A 19,375-nucleotide genomic window follows, 5' to 3' on the forward strand; every position below is an offset into this window, starting at 1 on the left:
TATTTCAAGGGCTATCTGTGATATTATTTTAATGAAACAATTTGTTTTCGTCTGAATTTTCTTGATCAATGATAATTTTGATGATTATTTAAAAAAAACAACTTCAAAGTGTCATGATCAGGGGTAAACCAATATTCTTTCTTTCCTAAAAAAAATAATAAATAAATAAATAAATAAATAAAATAACGAAATTTGTTTATTGGGAAAGCCATGGCTTTTCCAATATGTTATATATATCCTCATTAAAAAAAAAAAAAAAAATGTTATGTATGGATAGTTTTCGCCAAAACCCAAAAACAAAAAAAATCATAAAATGGCTGCAAAAGGATATATGATGAGATAAGATCTATGTCACATATTATAATCAACTAAATAAACATTGATGGATGGTTCCAGACGGAGAAGGAACATGTGGCTGTCACACCCGCCCTTACACATGCTTCTTGTTTGGAAGTACACTTTTTCTTTTTCTTTTTTTCTTTTTTGTATTATTTTTTACTGTATTCAAAATTATGAATACCCGACAAAATTATTTTTTTTTAAAAAAAATTATACTTAATTCTTTTAAAGTTAGTAGTAATTTTTACAATTTATTCTCTCAAAATTTTAATTTTTACAATTTATTCATTCCGTTAATTAAAGTCATTTTGGCTAACGGAATAGTGATCACGTGTCATTTAGAACTTTTCTTTTATATAATTGGAAATAAATAGAACTTCTAGTTCCAATTCTAGGTAAAAAATAATTTTTTTTAAAAAAAGGACGGTAAAAATAAGAGAGAGAAATAAGGGATCAAACACAAATTTACAAGGAAAGGAACGCCTTTCCTTTTCTTGCAAGTGGCAAGTGCATCTTGTTTGGCTCCACGTGGGCAAACTGCCACCAGAGGCCAAGACTCCAGAGGCTGCTACAAATTAACTACCAACCAAGTTTACCGACTTCCGGAGGCTTTTTTACATCCCAGTTGGTTTACTTAGCAGTAAAAACTATACTTTTATTTCACTCTTATTTTACCTTATCCTTGGTCAATTCATTCTCAATTAGTTGTTGTTGTTAAGTCCCAAAGAGAGATTAATCGGCTAGGCCCACGTCCAGTAAAGCGAAGGTTATTTGTTCGAATCTTCCTCCCCTTTCTTATGCGGACATGTAAAAAAAAAAAAAAAAAATTAGTTGTTGTTAAAACAAGATTAAAAATTAATTGACATTATCAAAATAAAACAAAAGTGTAAAAATTAGCCTTTGATTTTTTCTTATAAAGCCTTTACTGATCAAAAAGTTGATTTCATTGCCACTTCATCTCAGTTATATGACAGTCGTCTAACCGTCTACTAAATAACAAAAGAGAAATACTATTTCGTAAAGCCATTAATTCTTTCTCTTACAAAGATTTTGATGATAAAAAACTAATTTTTACTATTACTATCACATCATTATAATTATATAACTCTACTTGATAATGTTACTTTAATAAAAAGTTTATTCAATGTGTGACATTTTAAATCTTACAATACTACATGGTGCATGCATTAAACAGGGTGAAGCTAAACACAACCCCGGCGTGCCATGCATTTACTTTAATAAAAAGTTTATTCAATGTGTGACAGTTTAAATCTTAAAATACTACATGGCGCATGCATTAAATAGGGTAAAGCTAAACACAACGCCGGCGTGCCATGCATGCCGGCCAATTTTTTTTTTTTTTTTAATATTAAAAAATTAAAAAAAATAAATAAATGCCTGGCATGCTTAGCACGCCAGCGTGCTGTGAATCACGACCCTATTAAACAAGAAGACAATTTTTCATGATTTATTTGAATTACTTTATTATATTTAAAATTTTCTTTCAAAAAATATTTATATATAAAGGTTGATTGGAATTGACACTTCAGAACTCACATCATCAATGACAAGAATTCCAACGAAGACTGTGAATAACCAATCATAGTTGAAGATAATGATAATTAAATAGTTAAAGAGATATCACAATTTGAATACAAAACCTTAGAATATGTATAGTTCAATAAAAAGTGAATAGTTATAATAACTCATAATTGTGGTAGAAGTTGTATGATTGTATAGTAGTTATAAATTAAATACAATGATTTCACAATATTCAAGAAGACAATATGTAATTCTTTAATCTTACATAATATCAGAGCCTTCTAAAGGCCCACACCTGCTATCTTTTTCAATTACCTATTATGTTTTCTTCTCAATGGCTACCCTACCATCTTCTAAAACTCTCTCCTCTTCCTCAATTACCATTATCGGGTCCATACAATCAAATTCTTTCTCTACAATTTGTTTAGAAAATTGAAATGACTGTCATTATGGATGTAGGTTGTATCTTTCTCCATTACAAAGCTTATTTCTATCAAATTTTGTAAGCAATTTTCTCCTTGAGACTATTGAAATTCCTAGACCTTTGGTTCTTTTCTTTAGGTCTATCTAAACATAATATAAGACTTTGTAAGCAAGTGCCTCTCATGATAGATCAATTCATCCATTTTATTCGCTATCTACTATCGGATGTTGCTGACAACCCCCCACAAGTATTCTTATTATGAGCAGTTGTGAAAAAATTTTGGTCTTTTTTGTCATCTAGAGGCTGACCCAATTCAAGTGCAATTCATCAGGCTCCGAACATCTGTTGGATTTTGGCATTGTCCTACCATCACCAATGGACTGCTATCCAGCTTTGAGGCTTACATCAAAAATCATGGTGATTGGTTTCCTAGTATTTGGAGGTGTGTTAAATATCAGCCACTTGTTTCTACTTGGCTTATCACTCTTTACTCCAAACTCAATGTTCATCCATTACCGTTGAGTTTGAAGGGAACGTGTTAAAGATACAACTCACATCAATAATGGCATGCATTTCAATTACAAACTAAAGAGCCATTCATAGTTGAAGATAATAACAATTAGATAGTTGAAGGAATCTCACAATAAATTAAGAGATAAATAAAAATTCAGTCCTTATTATTGACCTAAATTATAAATCGCTCACTTTCATACTGAATTAAAGTGAATTCAAAAGTCCCTTTGATAGGCCAACAAAGCAATTTAGTTCTTAGAGTCAAATTCATTTAAAATATTTGACAAATTCTATTAAGTGCCATGTCAATACGAATAGCAAATACGTGTAAATAGTAAACACCCGCGATTATTATCTACCTGCATTTTCACTATGCACAAACAACAAAAATAAAAGGAAAAGTGCATAGATGGGGACCCCGTTGAATTCACAAGTGGTGCTCTTTAATGGAAAAGCGACATTGGATTTGGACCCATGAGTCATGACCATGAATGTAATCTACATCCCTCTTGGCCCTGAATCCGTTCCGTTTCATTTTCAAGCCGTCTCTCTTCTTCGCGCGTAGTTTCCTTTCCTTCTAGTTGGCTGGTTGGTAACCTTTCCGAGTCCTGCCCGCCTCTTCGGTCTTCTCCTCAGTTTTTTCCTCCTCCTCCTATTTCTTTTAAAGGCTCTGATTTCTCTGCTCTCTTCCTCCATTCACTCCACACACCTATCAGGCCATTAGCCATACACCCTCTCTCTCTCTCTCTGACATAAACCCAAACACAAACACGTAAAAGGCACCGACGAAAACAGAGCAATGGACTCCTCTGCAGCCATGGCCATGAGATCTTCTTCTTCTTCCTTCTTCTCTGCAAGCCAAAACCCTAATCCTAACTACAATTCTCTCTCTTTCAATTTACGCCTCCATTTCCTCAGACCCCAATCTTCCTTGTTGTTCAACAAGTCCCTCAAATGCATTCAGTCTCCACCACCGGACGCGAACCCTGTGAAACCCAATCAACCCCGAAACCCTAGCTCCCCGTTCGCATGCTCCGCCGCTACATTCTCTCCCTCGCAGACCACCCACCTCGTCTCCTCGAAGCTCCGTTCCCTCGTCTCCGAGTTCCAGTCCCTCTCCGAGCCCATCGACCGCGTCAAGCGCTTGCTCCACTACGCGACGCTTCTCCCCCCGATGGACGACGTGGCCCGGGTCGACTCCAACCGGGTTATGGGGTGCACGGCCCGTGTCTGGCTCCAGGCCCGATTGGACCAGAACGGGAAGTTACGGTTCGTCGCCGATAGCGACTCCGAGATCACGAAGGGTTTCTGCTCGTGCCTGGTTTGGGTTCTTGACGGTGCGGCCCCGGAGGAGGTGATGAAAGTGAAGACCGAGGATTTGGCGGATTTGAATGTGGGAGTGCCTGGGAGAGAGAGGTCCAGAATGAACACGTGGCACAATGTGCTGGTCACCATGCAGAAGAGGACCAGAGCGTTGGTGGCGGAGCGCGATGGGAAGGTGCCGCCTTTCGAGCCGTTCCCGTCGCTGGTGGTGACGGCGGACGGGGTAGAAGCCAAGGGGAGCTATGCTGAGGCTCAGGTTTGTGGTAATTCGTGTCTGGCTTTATTTGATTTCGGGTTTCTTTGTGTGATTGTGACGTAGAAAGTTGAATTTCGGTTGTGTTCGAAATTATTTGTGGGTTATTGATAGGAAATTGACTGATTACCAATGTTAGTTTCAAAAGGAACAGTGTTGAAAGTTTTTGAATAGGATTGGGTTGTGATGGAAATCAAGTGGAAAAAAAAAAAAAAAAACTTGGTTTTTGCGACTAAAGCTTGCTATTAGCATCGTTGATCTACATAATTTCAGTTAGTTGATACTAATATATGGTCTCTTCAAGGTTTTCTAGGCAACTCTTTTATACGTATAAAATCTATATTTGGTGGATCAACAATTCTTAAAACCCGGTAACATTTTGTGATGCTGGATCATAGTTCATTTTCATAATGAAACCTTTTTTCTTTTGTCCTTTTTATTTCAGTAAGTTCATTAGAAAGTGATCAAGTTGCCTGAGCATTTGGGTATCTGTTCCATCTATGGTCAGCTTCTTAATTACATAATCTCATTTCTTCAATAGCAATTATTTGGTTTTGTGTCCCCATGCAGTGTTGTTGAAGTTATTTTGTTTTATCTTATTGGCTATCAAGCTGAAGTATTTGGCTCAAATCAAATTAGAGTGCAAGGATGCAAATCTGTCTGAAATGATGGGGGAAAAAGAGGACATTCTAGTTATCGCCTGCTATTGTGTGAGGATCTGATGTACTCCAAATTCAATAGGGTACACAACCAAGACTTCTTAAAGAAGCTTGTAGTGCCACCATTTAAAAGTTCCAATGTCATGCCTAGCTGAGTTCATTATTTGGTGATGCTAGACTCTTCCTTGGGATTTTAAGTAAATGGGAGAAAAAAAAAAATAGAAAATTCATGTCATGTGACATCTGGGATTAGGAAATAAAAAAAATCTTAATTTATATAATGAATGTCATACCTGATAAGGTTACCCCTTTATATGCATTGATGCACAAAATCTCTCTCTCCCCCGCCCTTTATTTTGGTTGAGAATGCTTATATGTGCGTGCACTTGCATAGTTGCATGGCATTCTAGTACCTTTATTGTGATGAGTAAAGTTCTTCATTTGAGCTTTATAATGCTGTGCTTGCCCTAAGAGGAAGATTAGAATCTTAATTGCTGATAAATATTTGTTTACTTTTTGTTATATCTCATGATTCCTGGCAGTATTAAAGTTCTAAATTCCATTGTAGTTTAATTGCAGGCAAGATATTTGTTCCCCGATGAGTGTAGGGTTCAAGAACTGGTTAATGTGCTAAAGGAGAAGAAGATTGGTGTTGTTGCACATTTTTACATGGATCCTGAGGTCCAAGGCATCTTGACTGCTGCTCAGAAACATTGGCCGCACATTTATATTTCTGATTCATTGGTAATGGCAGATGCGGCTGTCAAGATGGCAAAAGCTGGATGCCAATTCATTACAGTTTTGGGTGTAGATTTTATGTCAGAAAATGTGCGTGCAATCCTTGACCAGGCTGGCTTTGGAGATGTAAGTCTTTTTCATCATTTCTTTTTATTTTACAGTTTGTCATTTTTAGATTGAAAGTAGATGTAAGGAACATATATAATTGTTATGCATCTGGTTCCAATGATCGATCAGCATCATACTTATTGACTAGTATCTGGGATCAGACTCTAGGCCATGCTTGAGTTTGAGAGGTTTTGGGGTGTGCTTGTGCATGGACAAGCCCAGGATTTTGACTACCAAAATGAGGGTTTTATTCCTGCTAGATGAATTGATGGCTTAATAGTGCCTAAATCGTAAGCAATTTTGCTAATCTTTTTTTATGGAATATTCTTCTTCTAGACCTAATCCACTGCAAATTAAGGGCTCTAACATCTCTATATTTGATGATGAGCAGTTCTAATGCCATAATGCTTTTTCCTTTTATGTTTCTACCTTTCAACTTTTGTGCTAGGATTAAATGAAGCATGTTTTATACATCATAGATTTAGTTGTATTCTTGAAGAAGCAATTCATTATAATTTTTCTCTTTGTGCTATTTATGTGCAGGTTGGTGTGTACAGGATGTCAAATGAACGCATTGGTTGTTCCTTGGCAGATGCAGCAGCCTCCCCTTCATATATGAATTATCTTGAGGCAGCCTCTAGGTCTCCTCCTGGTTTGCATGTCATCTACATTAATACTTCACTAGAGACAAAAGCATATGCTCATGAACTTGTGCCAACAATTACCTGTACTTCTTCAAATGTCGTGCCAACCATTCTGCAGGTCGGTAGTACTATGAGTGTCTATTCATCCACCTCCTGCATTTCTAATGCTTATACTAACGCATCAAGTATCAAGGTTCCAACCCTTGCAGGAATCTTCTTCCTTTAATGCAAGCCACTTATATTTCTGCAGGCTTTTGCTCAAGTGCCAGATTTAAATGTATGGTATGGGCCTGATTCCTATATGGGTGCAAATATTAAAGAGCTGCTCCAGCAGATGAGCAAGATGACTGATGAAGAAATAGCTGAAATACATCCAGGACACAGTAGAGACTCTATTAAATCTTTGTTACCCCGCCTGCACTATTATCAGGTAAATTGTTTTTGGGGGGAGTGAAGGTGGAATCGAGTTTATTTGCATTTATGGCAGTAAAAGTTAGAGAAAGTATACTTTGAATATTAACTTGGTGCTAACTTGTGTTCTTTTTTTTTAATTATTATCTATTTTTATATTTATCCAATTAATGGCATGGTACCTAAGGTTTTTTTTATTTTATTTTTTATTTTTTATTATCTATTTTTATAATAAAGTATTTTTAACATCCTAGTAGTGCAAATTTATCCAATTAATGGCATGGTACCTAAGGTTTTTTTTTTTTTTTAAATTATCTATTTTTATAATAAAGTATTTTTAACTTCCTAGTAGTGCAAATTTATCCAATTAATGGCATGGTAACTATATACTGTTTGTTTATTTGCCATTTCACTGTATAGAGATAGTGCAATATAGGGAACGAAATATAATAGATGCATATATTATTTGATCGGCCACCACCATGAATATTGTTAACATAGAAATTTGTTCCCAGCTGATGATATGCTTTCTGGTGATTGAGCTTGGTACATGGTAGTCTCTTTTGACTGTGTAGGTGATTGGTGGCTCAGTTTCTCTTTCCACCGAGATGTCATCCTTACTGAAATTTTTGCAAATAGAGGGCTTAGTTATTTTAGAGGAGGACAGGGAACGTTTTCTCCAACAACTTCACCCAAATGAAGGAAAGCATACTGTACATAAAAAATAAATTTATAATTGCTAATAAGCACTATTGCTGGGCTCATAGTTTCAGAGCATATGATTATTGCCAGTTATGTTACTCACTTATTGGCAAAATGTTGCTTCTAATTTGCCGTCTTTCTTAATTTGCCGTACAGTTTATCACGCCTGCTACTGGTTCATTGGCTAACATTTGTAACCATAGCTAGCAAAACAACATTACAGCATTTTTCTTTATTCTATCTTGCCTTTGCAGATATGGAATCTAGGACTGCTTTTTTCTTTTATATGCTGATTATATGTTCTCATATCAGGAAGGAACGTGCATTGTACATCACCTTTTTGGACATGAAGTTGTAGAGAAGATAAATGAAATGTACTGTGATGCATTCCTTACTGCTCATTTTGAGGTCCCTGGAGAAATGTTTTCTTTGGCAATGGAAGCAAAGAGAAGAGGAATGGGCGTTGTTGGTTCTACCCAAAACATACTAGATTTTATAAAACAGAGGGTTCAAGAGGCTTTAGATAGCAAGGTCAATGACCACCTCCAATTTGTATTAGGAACAGAAACCGGAATGGTGACTTCAATTGTTGCAGCCGTTCGCAATTTGTTAGGTTCTGGATCGCCTTCAGGAGAAGCAAAAATCAAGGTTGAAATAGTGTTTCCTGTTTCATCAGACTCAATAACAAGAACATCAAAATCGTCAGTTAAAATGGGTGACATTATCCTACCTGTTATACCTGGAGTTGCTAGTGGAGAGGGATGTTCCATCCATGGAGGCTGTGCATCCTGTCCATACATGAAGGTGAGCATGTAATGCTTTAACTGCATAGATTTCATTGTTTCTTTCTATTATCAGATTAAAGTATCTGCTGCATGTCTCAATGTGCATGCAAGCATGTATATTGTTTGCCATTGCATTTTGGGCCGGCTGTACACAAACTACGTCTGCTCAAGCATGCACACCATAGTTTCCACATACTAGGCTATGTGGTTTACACTGATTTACATTCTCTCAGAAAGACTAAGAATACAGGCAAAATGTTCTGTGCCTAAAACAAAGAAACGCTTGGGGAAGGGCTTCAGAGTTTCTAGAATAAATGAGATTCAGAAATCTACCCTTCAGCTCTTTCTATTGCCAAAAATACAAGAATATAGGTTCAATCTTGAAATCTAATATGTCTGGGTTAGAGCTGATATCCTAGGCAAGTTTGATACATAATGGTGACTAAACTAAGTTACAAAATACTTGTTTGCAATTGGATTGTGCATCTAATTAATCTCCAAAATAAGTTATTTCAATAACTAAATGTATTGGTTTGCAGTTAAAATATGAGGTTGTAGGTAAAGTTAGGCATTAATGTCCAGAAATAAATAATGGTCTTTCGATTCTCATTCTTCCATATGAATACGAGTATTCTGTCATGCTAGTAAAAATCTTAACTAGACAATGATATGTCAAATTAGTGGGCGTGCCAAGGACCCAATCAACCTGCCCATGTCTAACTGGGTTTGGTTTCAGTTATCAAACCCTTATGATTGAATTTTGTTCTGATTTAAATGTTAAAAATTCTTTTCTTTTCTTTTCCTCCTCCATGTAAATCTGACAGGATATCCCAAATGGTTTGTGTTGTTACTTTGTATGGGTTTATGTATTATTTGGGTTTCTCTACTTAGCAGTTTTAACTTTTTTTGGGTTGGATGCTCTCATATGGTATCAGAATTTGTTTCTTTGATTGTGCTTGAGGCTCACTGTTGGTTTATGTACTAATTGGCTCACTCCCTTTAATAACTTAAGCTTTTGCAATGGAAGATGGAAGAAACTTAATAATAGACGAATTATCATTTGTTTATTTGCTAAAAGACCTGGATTGGAGGATTTTGTCTAGCTTTGGGCAGTTTCATGCTTGAGTAAATATTATCCGACAAAGTCACCTAGGAAAATTGAAGGGAATTGTGCCATACTTTTAACGTTTGCCAGATTGACCTTATATTTTACTTGAAGGCTTGTGCAGTAACAATAATGAATGAGAGATGTCTTTCTTCTAATCCTGAGCTCTAATTATTTCCAAAGTGATGCTTAAAAGTTGGGCTTCTCATCTTGTTTTTACTGTAATCTGGCAGATGAATTCTCTTAGCTCCCTTCTAAAAGTTTGCCACCAACTACCCGACGAGAAAAGTATTCTGACAGCATACGAAACTCTGAGATTTAAATTGCAAACCCCTAATGGAAAGTCGGTTGCAGATGTTGGGTGTGAACCGATTTTGCACATGAGACACTTCCAGGTACATTATCATGAAATCTTCAATCTGTTTATCATTATGCACAAGGTTCTGGGTTGGTTTTAGATTTACCTTTGCATATTTTTTGTAGGCTACGAAGCAATTGCCGGAGAAGCTTGTCCATCAGATCCATCATCCATCCATATGACAACGGGAAGTCAATGTCATCAAATTGAGGAAAGCTGGCTTACACAAGAACAAGTGCTGAGATGAGCCGTGAATGCAAGCTGGTTGACTTTCCCCTCCAGAGAAGTTTTCGCTTGGCAGAGTTTTGTTATTACAAAGATCTTAAATTGCTCAAATTTAATTGTTCACATCATAGATTAGTTTTAAGAATATAGGAAGAATGAAAATTGCAATTTTATTCGTTTTAATCCCCACTGTACAGCTGCCACAGTACAGTAAACATAATTTATGTGCTCACCTCTTTCTGGGTTTTGCCAATCAATCTCAACCCCTCATTCTTTCAAACCCACCATTCCAATTATTAGGTGAGTCCTCCTGTCTTCTCACGCAATCCAGACAATTATGTTGTGGAAGCATCAAATAATTATCTTGAGGAAGCATCAAATAATCAATAAAGTTGACTATATATGTTTAGTAAATAAATAAATCTTTTATTTTATTTTAAGATGGCTATGTTTCGCTTGCCGACCTTTAGTGTTGGGCAATCAATCATAGCGCTTATATTGTGCCACGTCTCATCCCAGCATATTGCCTCGTTGAGTTTAGAATTGTAAGTTGACAATAAAATAAAATAAAATTGGTCATCTACAAAATTGGTCAGTGTAGATGGCTTAAATCACAAATCACTACTTATGTTATAAAAAATAATTTATAGGTCCTCAGGGTAAGACAAAATAACAGTTTACTCACTAAAAACAATTTCCATGTTCTAAAGATAAATATCAGTTTAGTAAAAGGAGTAACCCAATTTTATCCAACTTAATTTGAATGAAAACTTTGTCATAATTTATTAACTTGAATGATGTTTTTATTTATTTTTCAATGGTTAGAAAATGTGACTGTCAAATTCTTGCAAAATGCTCACAAATCGTGACAAGAAATATGAAAATGAGAGAGGGTTACACACAAAGTAAAATTTCGGGGATAAAAGAGATTATGTTACTTTACTGTAGCAATATGACTTAAATAACTAGAGTGATGGCTGATGTGTAATCTTTGCTGATGTCCTAAAATGATGTGAAAAATCTTAATTGTCATTTTTTAAAGCAAGAAATTAATAATAACATGTGTCTCATTTTTATTAGGTATGACGTGACAAAGTTACGGATTTTGTTAAGGTAGTTGACGGAAATTGATTTCAATGAGTAAACTATTATTTTAGCTTACCTTGAGACCCTATAAATTATTTTTTATATCACATGGGGCAATTTGTAATTTAGGCGAACTACATAGACTTATAAATTATTTTTTATACTACATTAAGACTATTAAGTGATTTATAATTTAGGTCAACATAGACTAATTTTGCATTTATTCCTAAAATAAAATTGAATGTTGGCAATTAGGTAATTGTGTTTGGAAACAAAGAGTATTTGGGTCATTATGCCGACCCGGACCGTAACCAACTACCTCACACAGCTACCCCAACTAAAAAGATGCTGACAGAATCAAGTTCGTTTCATCTACCCCAAAGCGCCGCCGTGTGTACTCCGTGGTGCTCAAGGACTCTGAATTTTGATACGAAGAAAAACCCAAATCTATCTCTCTCTCCTCCCTCCAACAAACGCCGAAGACAGATCGGCGTTTCAGATCGTAGACGAACCGTACGTGCTTACTGCTGTCTCTCTTCTGGTCCAACTTTTCTTTGCTACTTTCTCTCATCTGGGTCGTTGTTGCATTGTTTGGTTTGGTTATCTAAAAAGAGTGTGAGCTTTTCTTAGAACTCAAATTGTTGATGACCCATGTGCATTTTATGCTTATAATGATAGCTTAACATTTATCGTGTTCTTTGCTTGGATTTTAAGGTTGGGAAAGTATCTGTCGCTATGTTGGATAGGCTTAATTGTTTGCTTACATAAACACAAAGAAAAAAGAAAGAATGTAATCGGTGGTCGGTGGCTTTTGGTGGTAGTGAACCGGTGGTTGTGGGTAGTCTTTGGCAGCGTGTGGTTTATGGGTGAGCAGGGTTGAACGCCGACAGGTTTGTTTGGTGGTGAAAGGTGGAAATTAGGAGTGATATTGTGCTTAGAATAGTTGAAGGATCTCATTGGTAAATCAGACTGGAATGGGATGGAATAGCGGATTTACCTTTATATAATCTGGGTTAGTGAGCAAGTTAATTTTTGTCTCTTTCCAATAGAAAGTTTGTGATAAATTAATAGGAGATTTATGAAAGCAGTTCATAACAATGTAGTAAATTTTTTGTTAGCATTTCTTAGCTTGATATGCGATAGTGGTGGATTCCTTCCATTTTATAAGCTTTTCGGATTAATTGGATATTCTTTCTTTTTTGAAATTTTTATATGTTTTTATTAGGTTTGTCATAGTTTCCAAGCTGGGTTTATTAGCATGCTAATTATCAATTTTTCAAACCAATGTTTAAGCCATTACCATCTCATTTGCTAATAGCAATCTGTTCGCTTTGTTTGATAGGTTTCAAGTGCTAGCTGCACCATGGGCTCTTCAAATGGATTATCAAATGCACAAGAGAAGCCACCTCTCTTTTCTTTTGGGGTTATCTCTGACGTTCAGTATGCTGATATTCCTGACGGTCGCTCATTTATTGGGGTTCCTCGATATTATCGGCATAGTATTCTTGTGTTGCAGAGGGCAGTGCAGAGCTGGAACCACCACCAGAAGCTTAAATTCACGATAAATTTTGGGGACATTGTTGATGGGTTTTGCCCCAAGGACCAATCTCTAGATTCTGTGAAGAAAGTTATTAATGAATTCGACAAATTCAATGGCCCTGTCTATCACATGATTGGTAATCACTGCCTCTACAATCTTCCCCGCAGCAAATTACTTCCCTTACTGAAGATTCCAAGTGTTGATGATCATGCCTATTTTGAGTTTTCACCAACTCCAGAGTACAGATTCGTTGTTCTGGATGGCTATGATATCAGTGCCATTGGCTGGCCTCAAGATCATCCAAACATGTTAGAAGCCTTAAATTTTCTCCGTGAAAAGAACCCAAATTCTGAAAAGAACAGTCCTTCGGGACTAGTGGGCCTTGAGAGAAGGTTCCTTATGTTCAATGGAGGAGTTGGGAAACAACAATTGGAATGGTTAGATGGTGTACTTCAGGAAGCATCGAAGCTAAATCAGAAAGTAGTGGTCTGTTGCCATATTCCTCTAGATCCTGGTGCATCGTCAAAAGAAGCACTTCTTTGGAATTACAATGAAGTAATGGATGTTATACACAGATATGATTGTGTAAAGGTTTGCCTAGCTGGGCATGATCACAAAGGTGGGCACTCAATTGACTCCCATGGAGTGCACCACAGAGTCCTTGAAGCTGCCCTAGAATGCCCTCCAGGAACAGATTCATTTGGGTATGTGAATGTTTATGATGACAGGTTATCACTTATTGGTACTGATAGAATGCAAAGCACTGACATTTGTTTCAACCCTCAAGCAGACTGATGAGAAAATAACAGCGTTAAAGAACCCTATTAATCATTTGTTAATAATGATGTGTAGAGTGTACATTACCTCCAAAGAACCATATATGTAGAGACATTGAAAGGGTTCAAGATTTCACTGCATTCCTTGCAATATTTGGGACAGTCAGCAAGTACTTGGTGCTCCAGTTCTTTCTTCTGCTGTAGCATCAGCTTTCTGCTAGATCTACTTCAATTGTAAGTTCATTTGTACTCATATGTAATACTTGTGTTGTTATCTTGATCAATCGTACATCTGGAACACCAGACATGAATATTGCTTTTCAGCAATTCTAAATAAATTTCATGCTCGACGTGCTATTATAACATTGAATATCGGTAGGCTGTGGCAAGTTGGTGAGCACATTGTAGATTAAGCAAAGGTAACAAGTAACTTCAGAGCTTTCTTTAGGTTCAATTAGTTAGTTATTCCTGGAGTACCAGAAATAAACTTGCCATAGTTTGCCCCTTGAGGACTTTTTTGCTGAAGTTCCCCTATGCTTGAAGTGGTAGAGATGTATTCTATTACCTAATTGACTTCCTCTTTCGCATATAATAAGTGAAAGTGATGTTGGACGACACAGCCCTGCCTTTGGTACAAGCAGAAGGCACCGTTCGAGCAGCGGTGTTGTGTAGAGCAACAGCGTCGACACAATGAGCTCCGCTCTAGCAGAGCAAGACAGTGTGCAGACTTGAGCATCACACGAGGGGGCTTGAGCGGAGAAGCCCAGACTCCGCCGTTTCAGCAGCTAGTTCCCAAAATGAAAGGATTGAGACAAGATTTCGACTTGGTTTTCCATCCAAACTTTACTCCAATTTCAGTATGACTAGTTTCCTAGTTCCTTGTTGATTGAGAAAGATGATTAAAAATCCAATATTCGCCTACTAATTATGGCATAGCATCCACTATCAAGTTGCAGATGATCATGCCATGCACATTTTGTTATTTACTAATGCAACAGATCGAGTAATTAATGGGTCGATTTGCTGGTGGTGGGTTATCTTCTTGAGATGTTTTCTTCTTAATTTTCTTCTTTCTAGATAGAAAAAAATAAGAAGAATAAGGTTCGAGGAAACCTGAACCTTCAATTTGTAATGAAAGAAGACAACTACTTAGCTTTATTCATAGCCTTCCAGCTCATGCTAAACAACTTCTTAGAATCTAACAAGAAATTTGATCCTCTTAATTCTTTAATCCAGCGAACTTATTTGATTCAACCATAACAAACTCTTAATGTTACTCAATTAGTACTAATTGAAACAGATTAACGTTATGCCTACAACTCTTTTACAATTTGCTAATGCATGTCAATATCAATATATTGATTAAGACTATGTTAGACATTGAAAAAGATTTTAGTACCCTTCAATTATATGTTACATATATCAGCAAGCTGTAAAAAAGTTATAAGTTTATCAATATTTCATCCAAATAAGCAAGACATAACATATTCTAGCCACTACTTTGATCATGTTGGCCAAACATGTCCATATGATAATGTTTCAACTACCAATTATTACAAACCCTAGATAAAGCCTTCCCCAAACCCACACCCCATAGTTCCATTTAGGAAAACAAATACGACACCGTACAAACTACTGCTATAATTTGACTACGGGCCAGGGCCAAAGCACATTTCTCTTTCAATTCTACTGAGACCGTTTTGCCCTTCTCTTCTCAGCAACAAAGAACCCAAGCAAGGACACAACCGAGAAAGCGCTGAAGCAAACCGCGGCAATATCGAGCGACACGTGGCGTCCAGTGATTGACTGGACCTCGAACAAGTTGGTGGTCTTGTGGGCGTCAGTCGTTTGACCATAACCCACCTCAACATTCTCAGAGTTGTAAGCATAGGCGCGTACGAAGTACGTGGCAGAGGGCACGTCACGCTCCACGGTCAACTCGAAGCTCTGGACCGTTTTGTTCGACGCATCGTAGGGTTTAGCAACGATCTGGAACTGGCAGGTCTTGTCCTTGCCTATGTTGTCCACCGTCTTCCTCCACGTGCGGTCGACCTGGCTGATGGGCGCGTAGCAAAACTTCACTTTTATGGTCTTGTAGGCAGAGTCAGTCCCAGCTGGTAGGCTCTGGTTCACACCCCATGTTACAGTAATTTTATCTTCACCACCAACCAGAACTGCAAATTTGATCAATAAAATTTAATTCTACATCTACAGAGAAAGAGTTTTTGTTTTTCAAAACTTTATCTGAAGAAATTCTGGATTCTAATGAGTTTGGAAATTTTCTGAGAAAATCTTTTCTTATCATGAATGAAAGTTGCATAATTTAGAAAACCCAGATGGAAAATTTGCAGGCTCTGTTTGTTGAATAATATTCTGGGAAAATCTTCATGTGGGTATCCGAGTTTTCAGCCAAAAATTAGCTACTTTTATTAAAGAAGCAAAAATCTTTTGAGAAACAGAGGGATGTGGTACCTTGTCCTTGACTGGGTGAAGCGGTGACTACAAGGGTTCTTGGCAGAGAAGAGAAGAGAACAATTCCATAACAAGTTCCTGCCAAGCAACAGAAGAGAAGAAGTGAAGCCAAGAGAAACCCACGTTCTGCCATTAACAACACTTGCCTCTGAATTCTCTCCAACAATCAATCTGCGAAAGCTAAAGCAAAGAATCTGATGTACCTGATGATACTTTGGATTTCCTTTTATACTAAAAGAAGAACAACAATTTTTTGTTTTCTTTCTTTTTGAAATAAGCAGAAAAATTCAAAGGCCCAAAGAATTTGCTGGCTACTGCCTACTGGGAGAAGAAATGACCCCTGAGCATGTCCAAAGGCCAGGGTTGTGGTTTGTGAAGGTGTGTTTGACATAATAACAAGAGAAGGATTTGAGATCGGGATGCGTTTGTTTGTTATTTTCTGCATTGACTTTGTTTTATTTTATTTTATATATATTTCAAATGCTTGGAAATTTTGATGGATTAATAAAAGGTATGCATGATATCCATAGTTTCATTCCTCGTTTCTCCACATACTTTTTGAGTTTTGGTTTGTCTCCTTGTGTCATGGAAAGGGCACACAACGAGACACAGAAACTGGGATGATCTTTCTCAACAATCCAGTTAAGGAAAAGCCACTGTAGCATAATGTTTGAGAATTTATACCTAATATATATATATATAGAGAGAGAGAGAGAGAGAGAGAGAGAGAGAGAGAATTTTAAAAACTAAAACAATAATTCTTGAATTTATGGTAGGATGGTAGGATTATCTAACACTCTCAAACTGCACAAGGAAAGACAAATTAGTTCTAAATTTATTGTTCTTAATAGTAAAAATAATTCTTGAAATCAAATAAAAAATTTAGAGCAAGTGATTGATTGAGTTTTTAGTAACTATCTTGAATAGAGAAATAGAAAGAAAAGAAATAGAAACTTACAAAGAGAGGAATTTATAATTGAATACAGTATTTTGGAACTTTTCATTTTCGTAGCATTTAAATTTTTTTTTTTTTTTTTTTTTTTTTCAATTTTGAATGTTGGACTTGTGTAGCATAATTTTTATATTTTGAACGTTAGGAATAAACTCATATTAATATTCATGAATTGGAGGCTTTATTAAATTGGGGGTCTTAGGCGGCCGCCTGATTTGCCTAATGGTGGAGTCGGCCTTGCTTACAAGTAAAATACGACTTCGGCGGAGTAATGACATTAAATCATTTGCCTCTTGCAATCGTTGTCAGTCATCATGTAATGCTACGTGCCTGCTAGTAGGTTAAAAGTGTTGTCTAATTCTTTGCCAAATATATCGAGACAATTGCGGTGGGATGGCAGAGCAATTATCCCGTGCAACGCATCCCTCTTTTGTTTCCTGAACATCTAATTGGCTAATTCATTTGACCTAGTGGGATGATCATATCCTCGATCATGTACCCTTTTTCACTTCTTTGAAATATGATCATGTACCCTACACTGTTTCTGACCGGGAAGTAAGGTAAGAACATTGGGGCTGCTAGCATTGCAGAAAAATTGACCAGATCAGAAAAACTTTCTCAAAGTCAATTTTCCAATATGCCAAACAAAGGGAAACCAAAATCTTCACAAGAAATTTCAAAAGAAGACAACTCATAACATAAACTAAAAACCTCCGACATCCAACAAAATCCAAAACACATTGAAAACAAGAACACCTGCACAACAACTTCACATACAAACTCTAACCAAATTTACAACCAAGCAAGAGCTCAGACAAACCAGAACATCTCAGGAACATAAAATTCGATCTTGCCACAGCCCATTATAGGTTTTGTAATCACAAGAGAACCCATCAAGACATTAACTCAACCAACTGAAAATGCCCCAAAATTAACACCCATTCGGTAAATCTTAAAAGTATTTTTGTCTTATTTCTCAATAAGACAAAAATACCCCTATAAGTTTAAAAAATAAAAAATACTAATAATTTTTTTTTTTTTAGAAGGACAAAAAATTTTAATTAAAAAATGATTTTTTTTTTTTTTTTTAAACGATTAGAGGCCTTGGTTGAGATTCAAGCTAGATTATCTAAAGCTGGTTTGGGTCCTTGTGATAAACCAGTTTGTGATGCTTCAAGGAAAATAGTTTATGTTTGCTCAGACACTCGGGAGGTCCTTAGGGAGAAGAATGAGGAGGTTATGTGGTGTAAATTGGTTTGGTTCCCTCTTGCTATTTCTAAGCAGGCTTTTATCCTATAGCTTGCTATGAAGAATAGGCTCATCACAGGGGAAATATTGTTGAAATAGGGTTATCAAGGTAATGTCCAGTGCAAATTTTGTCATCACCAATTGGAAAATCGTGCTCACTTGTTTTTTGCGTGCAGCTTTAGTTACAAAATTTGGAGATTTTGTATGATGAGGTGTACAGTTGAAAATATTTATGTGAAATGGGATGACATTGTGCAACAAGGATGCAGTACTTGGGTTCACAAATCTCTCAAGTGTTTGCTCTGCTGCCTGGTTATGGGATCAGTTGTCTACAATCTTTGGTGCACTAGGAATGAGCTCATTCATGCTGGCGAGCCTTGTACAGAGGAGCAGCTTTTGAAGAAGATTGTATGAAAAGTAAGAACTTGAATTGCTGGGAAAGGAAAATTTCCTAGAACAAGGGAGAACATTATCCTGTGTTCTTTGTGGAACTTACCTGCAGAACTTCTTATATAGTTGCTCGGTTGCAAGTGTTCTTGTTTTTCTGGTTTTGCTAGTTTATGTTTTTGGTCTTTTGTAAAGGCTTGTAATGGGGGTTTTGTGGAACTTACCTGCACAATTACTTGTTTAGTTGCTGGGTTGTAGGTGTTCTTGTTTTTGGTGTTTCTGTTTTGGCCTTTTGTAAAGGCTTGTAATGGGGTTTGAGCTGTTGTTTGGTTAGTTTGTGCTTAATGAAATTTTTTATTCATATAAAAAAAAAAATAAAAAAAAATCCGGTTAACGGTTATTTTTTAACCGAGTGTCCGATTAACGGCGTTATTTTCAAGCAATTAGCCAGTTACTAGTTGGTAATCGGTAATCGGTTGGTGGCTAGTTATAACCGGTTGGTGGCCGATTGTAATCGGCTGAATTTATATATACCCCTAACCAAAAGCTGAACAATATTTTCAAGAAAATGGTCCTAATTTGAATGTAATTAAGTTATAAATATTGTATACGTTGATTATAGATAGAAACTAGACCCAAAGATTTAATTGGGCAAATTTACCAAAAATTCATGTGTTATTATATAGTATTAGAGCTATTCAAACAATTTAATTTAAAATAATAATTAGGATTTTAAAAATGTCTCCATGTGTAGTTACCTTAAAAAATAGAGAAATACTACACAT

General features: G+C 36.4%; 3 protein-coding genes across 6 annotated transcripts; 2 read left to right on the forward strand and 1 right to left on the reverse strand.

Moving 5' to 3' along the window:
• The first annotated feature begins 3,332 nt into the window (after window positions 1–3,332).
• Window positions 3,333–10,409, forward strand: QS (quinolinate synthase). The gene is given in 8 exon segments (XM_059587487.2): window positions 3,333–4,397; window positions 5,633–5,917; window positions 6,443–6,661; window positions 6,794–6,973; window positions 7,969–8,460; window positions 9,780–9,941; window positions 10,030–10,080; window positions 10,082–10,409. Coding segments are annotated over 8 exon segments (2,202 nt in total). The 5' UTR covers window positions 3,333–3,617; the 3' UTR covers window positions 10,115–10,409.
• Window positions 10,410–11,561: 1,152 nt separating this feature from the next.
• On the forward strand, window positions 11,562–14,557 carry LOC132175209 (manganese-dependent ADP-ribose/CDP-alcohol diphosphatase-like protein). 4 transcript variants are annotated; one of them, XR_015911758.1, is made up of 4 exons: window positions 11,646–11,728; window positions 12,558–13,765; window positions 13,911–13,950; window positions 14,128–14,557. XR_015911758.1 is itself a non-coding variant. In XM_059587080.2 (2 exons), the coding sequence occupies exon 2, from the start codon at window positions 12,579–12,581 to the stop codon at window positions 13,548–13,550; it is 972 nt and encodes a 323-aa protein (XP_059443063.2). In that variant the 5' UTR covers window positions 11,562–11,728; window positions 12,558–12,578; the 3' UTR covers window positions 13,551–13,896. The 4 variants fall into 4 exon arrangements, 1 of the variants encoding a protein (XP_059443063.2); XR_015911757.1 differs by having other exon boundaries at window positions 13,911–14,557; XR_009439398.2 differs by lacking the exon at window positions 13,911–13,950.
• Window positions 14,558–14,962: 405 nt separating this feature from the next.
• Window positions 14,963–16,438, reverse strand: LOC132175467 (high-affinity nitrate transporter-like protein). Its single transcript, XM_059587422.2, has 2 exons — window positions 16,004–16,438; window positions 14,963–15,705 (listed from the first exon to the last, which is right to left on the reverse strand). The coding sequence occupies exons 1-2, from the start codon at window positions 16,134–16,136 to the stop codon at window positions 15,218–15,220; spliced, it is 621 nt and encodes a 206-aa protein (XP_059443405.1). The 5' UTR covers window positions 16,137–16,438; the 3' UTR covers window positions 14,963–15,217.
• Window positions 16,439–19,375: the final 2,937 nt, after the last annotated feature.

Source organism: Corylus avellana, chromosome 3 (genome assembly GCF_965113065.1).
Source record: "Corylus avellana chromosome 3, dhCorAvel1.hap1.2, whole genome shotgun sequence".
Classification (NCBI taxonomy): Eukaryota; Viridiplantae; Streptophyta; class Magnoliopsida; order Fagales; family Betulaceae; genus Corylus; species Corylus avellana.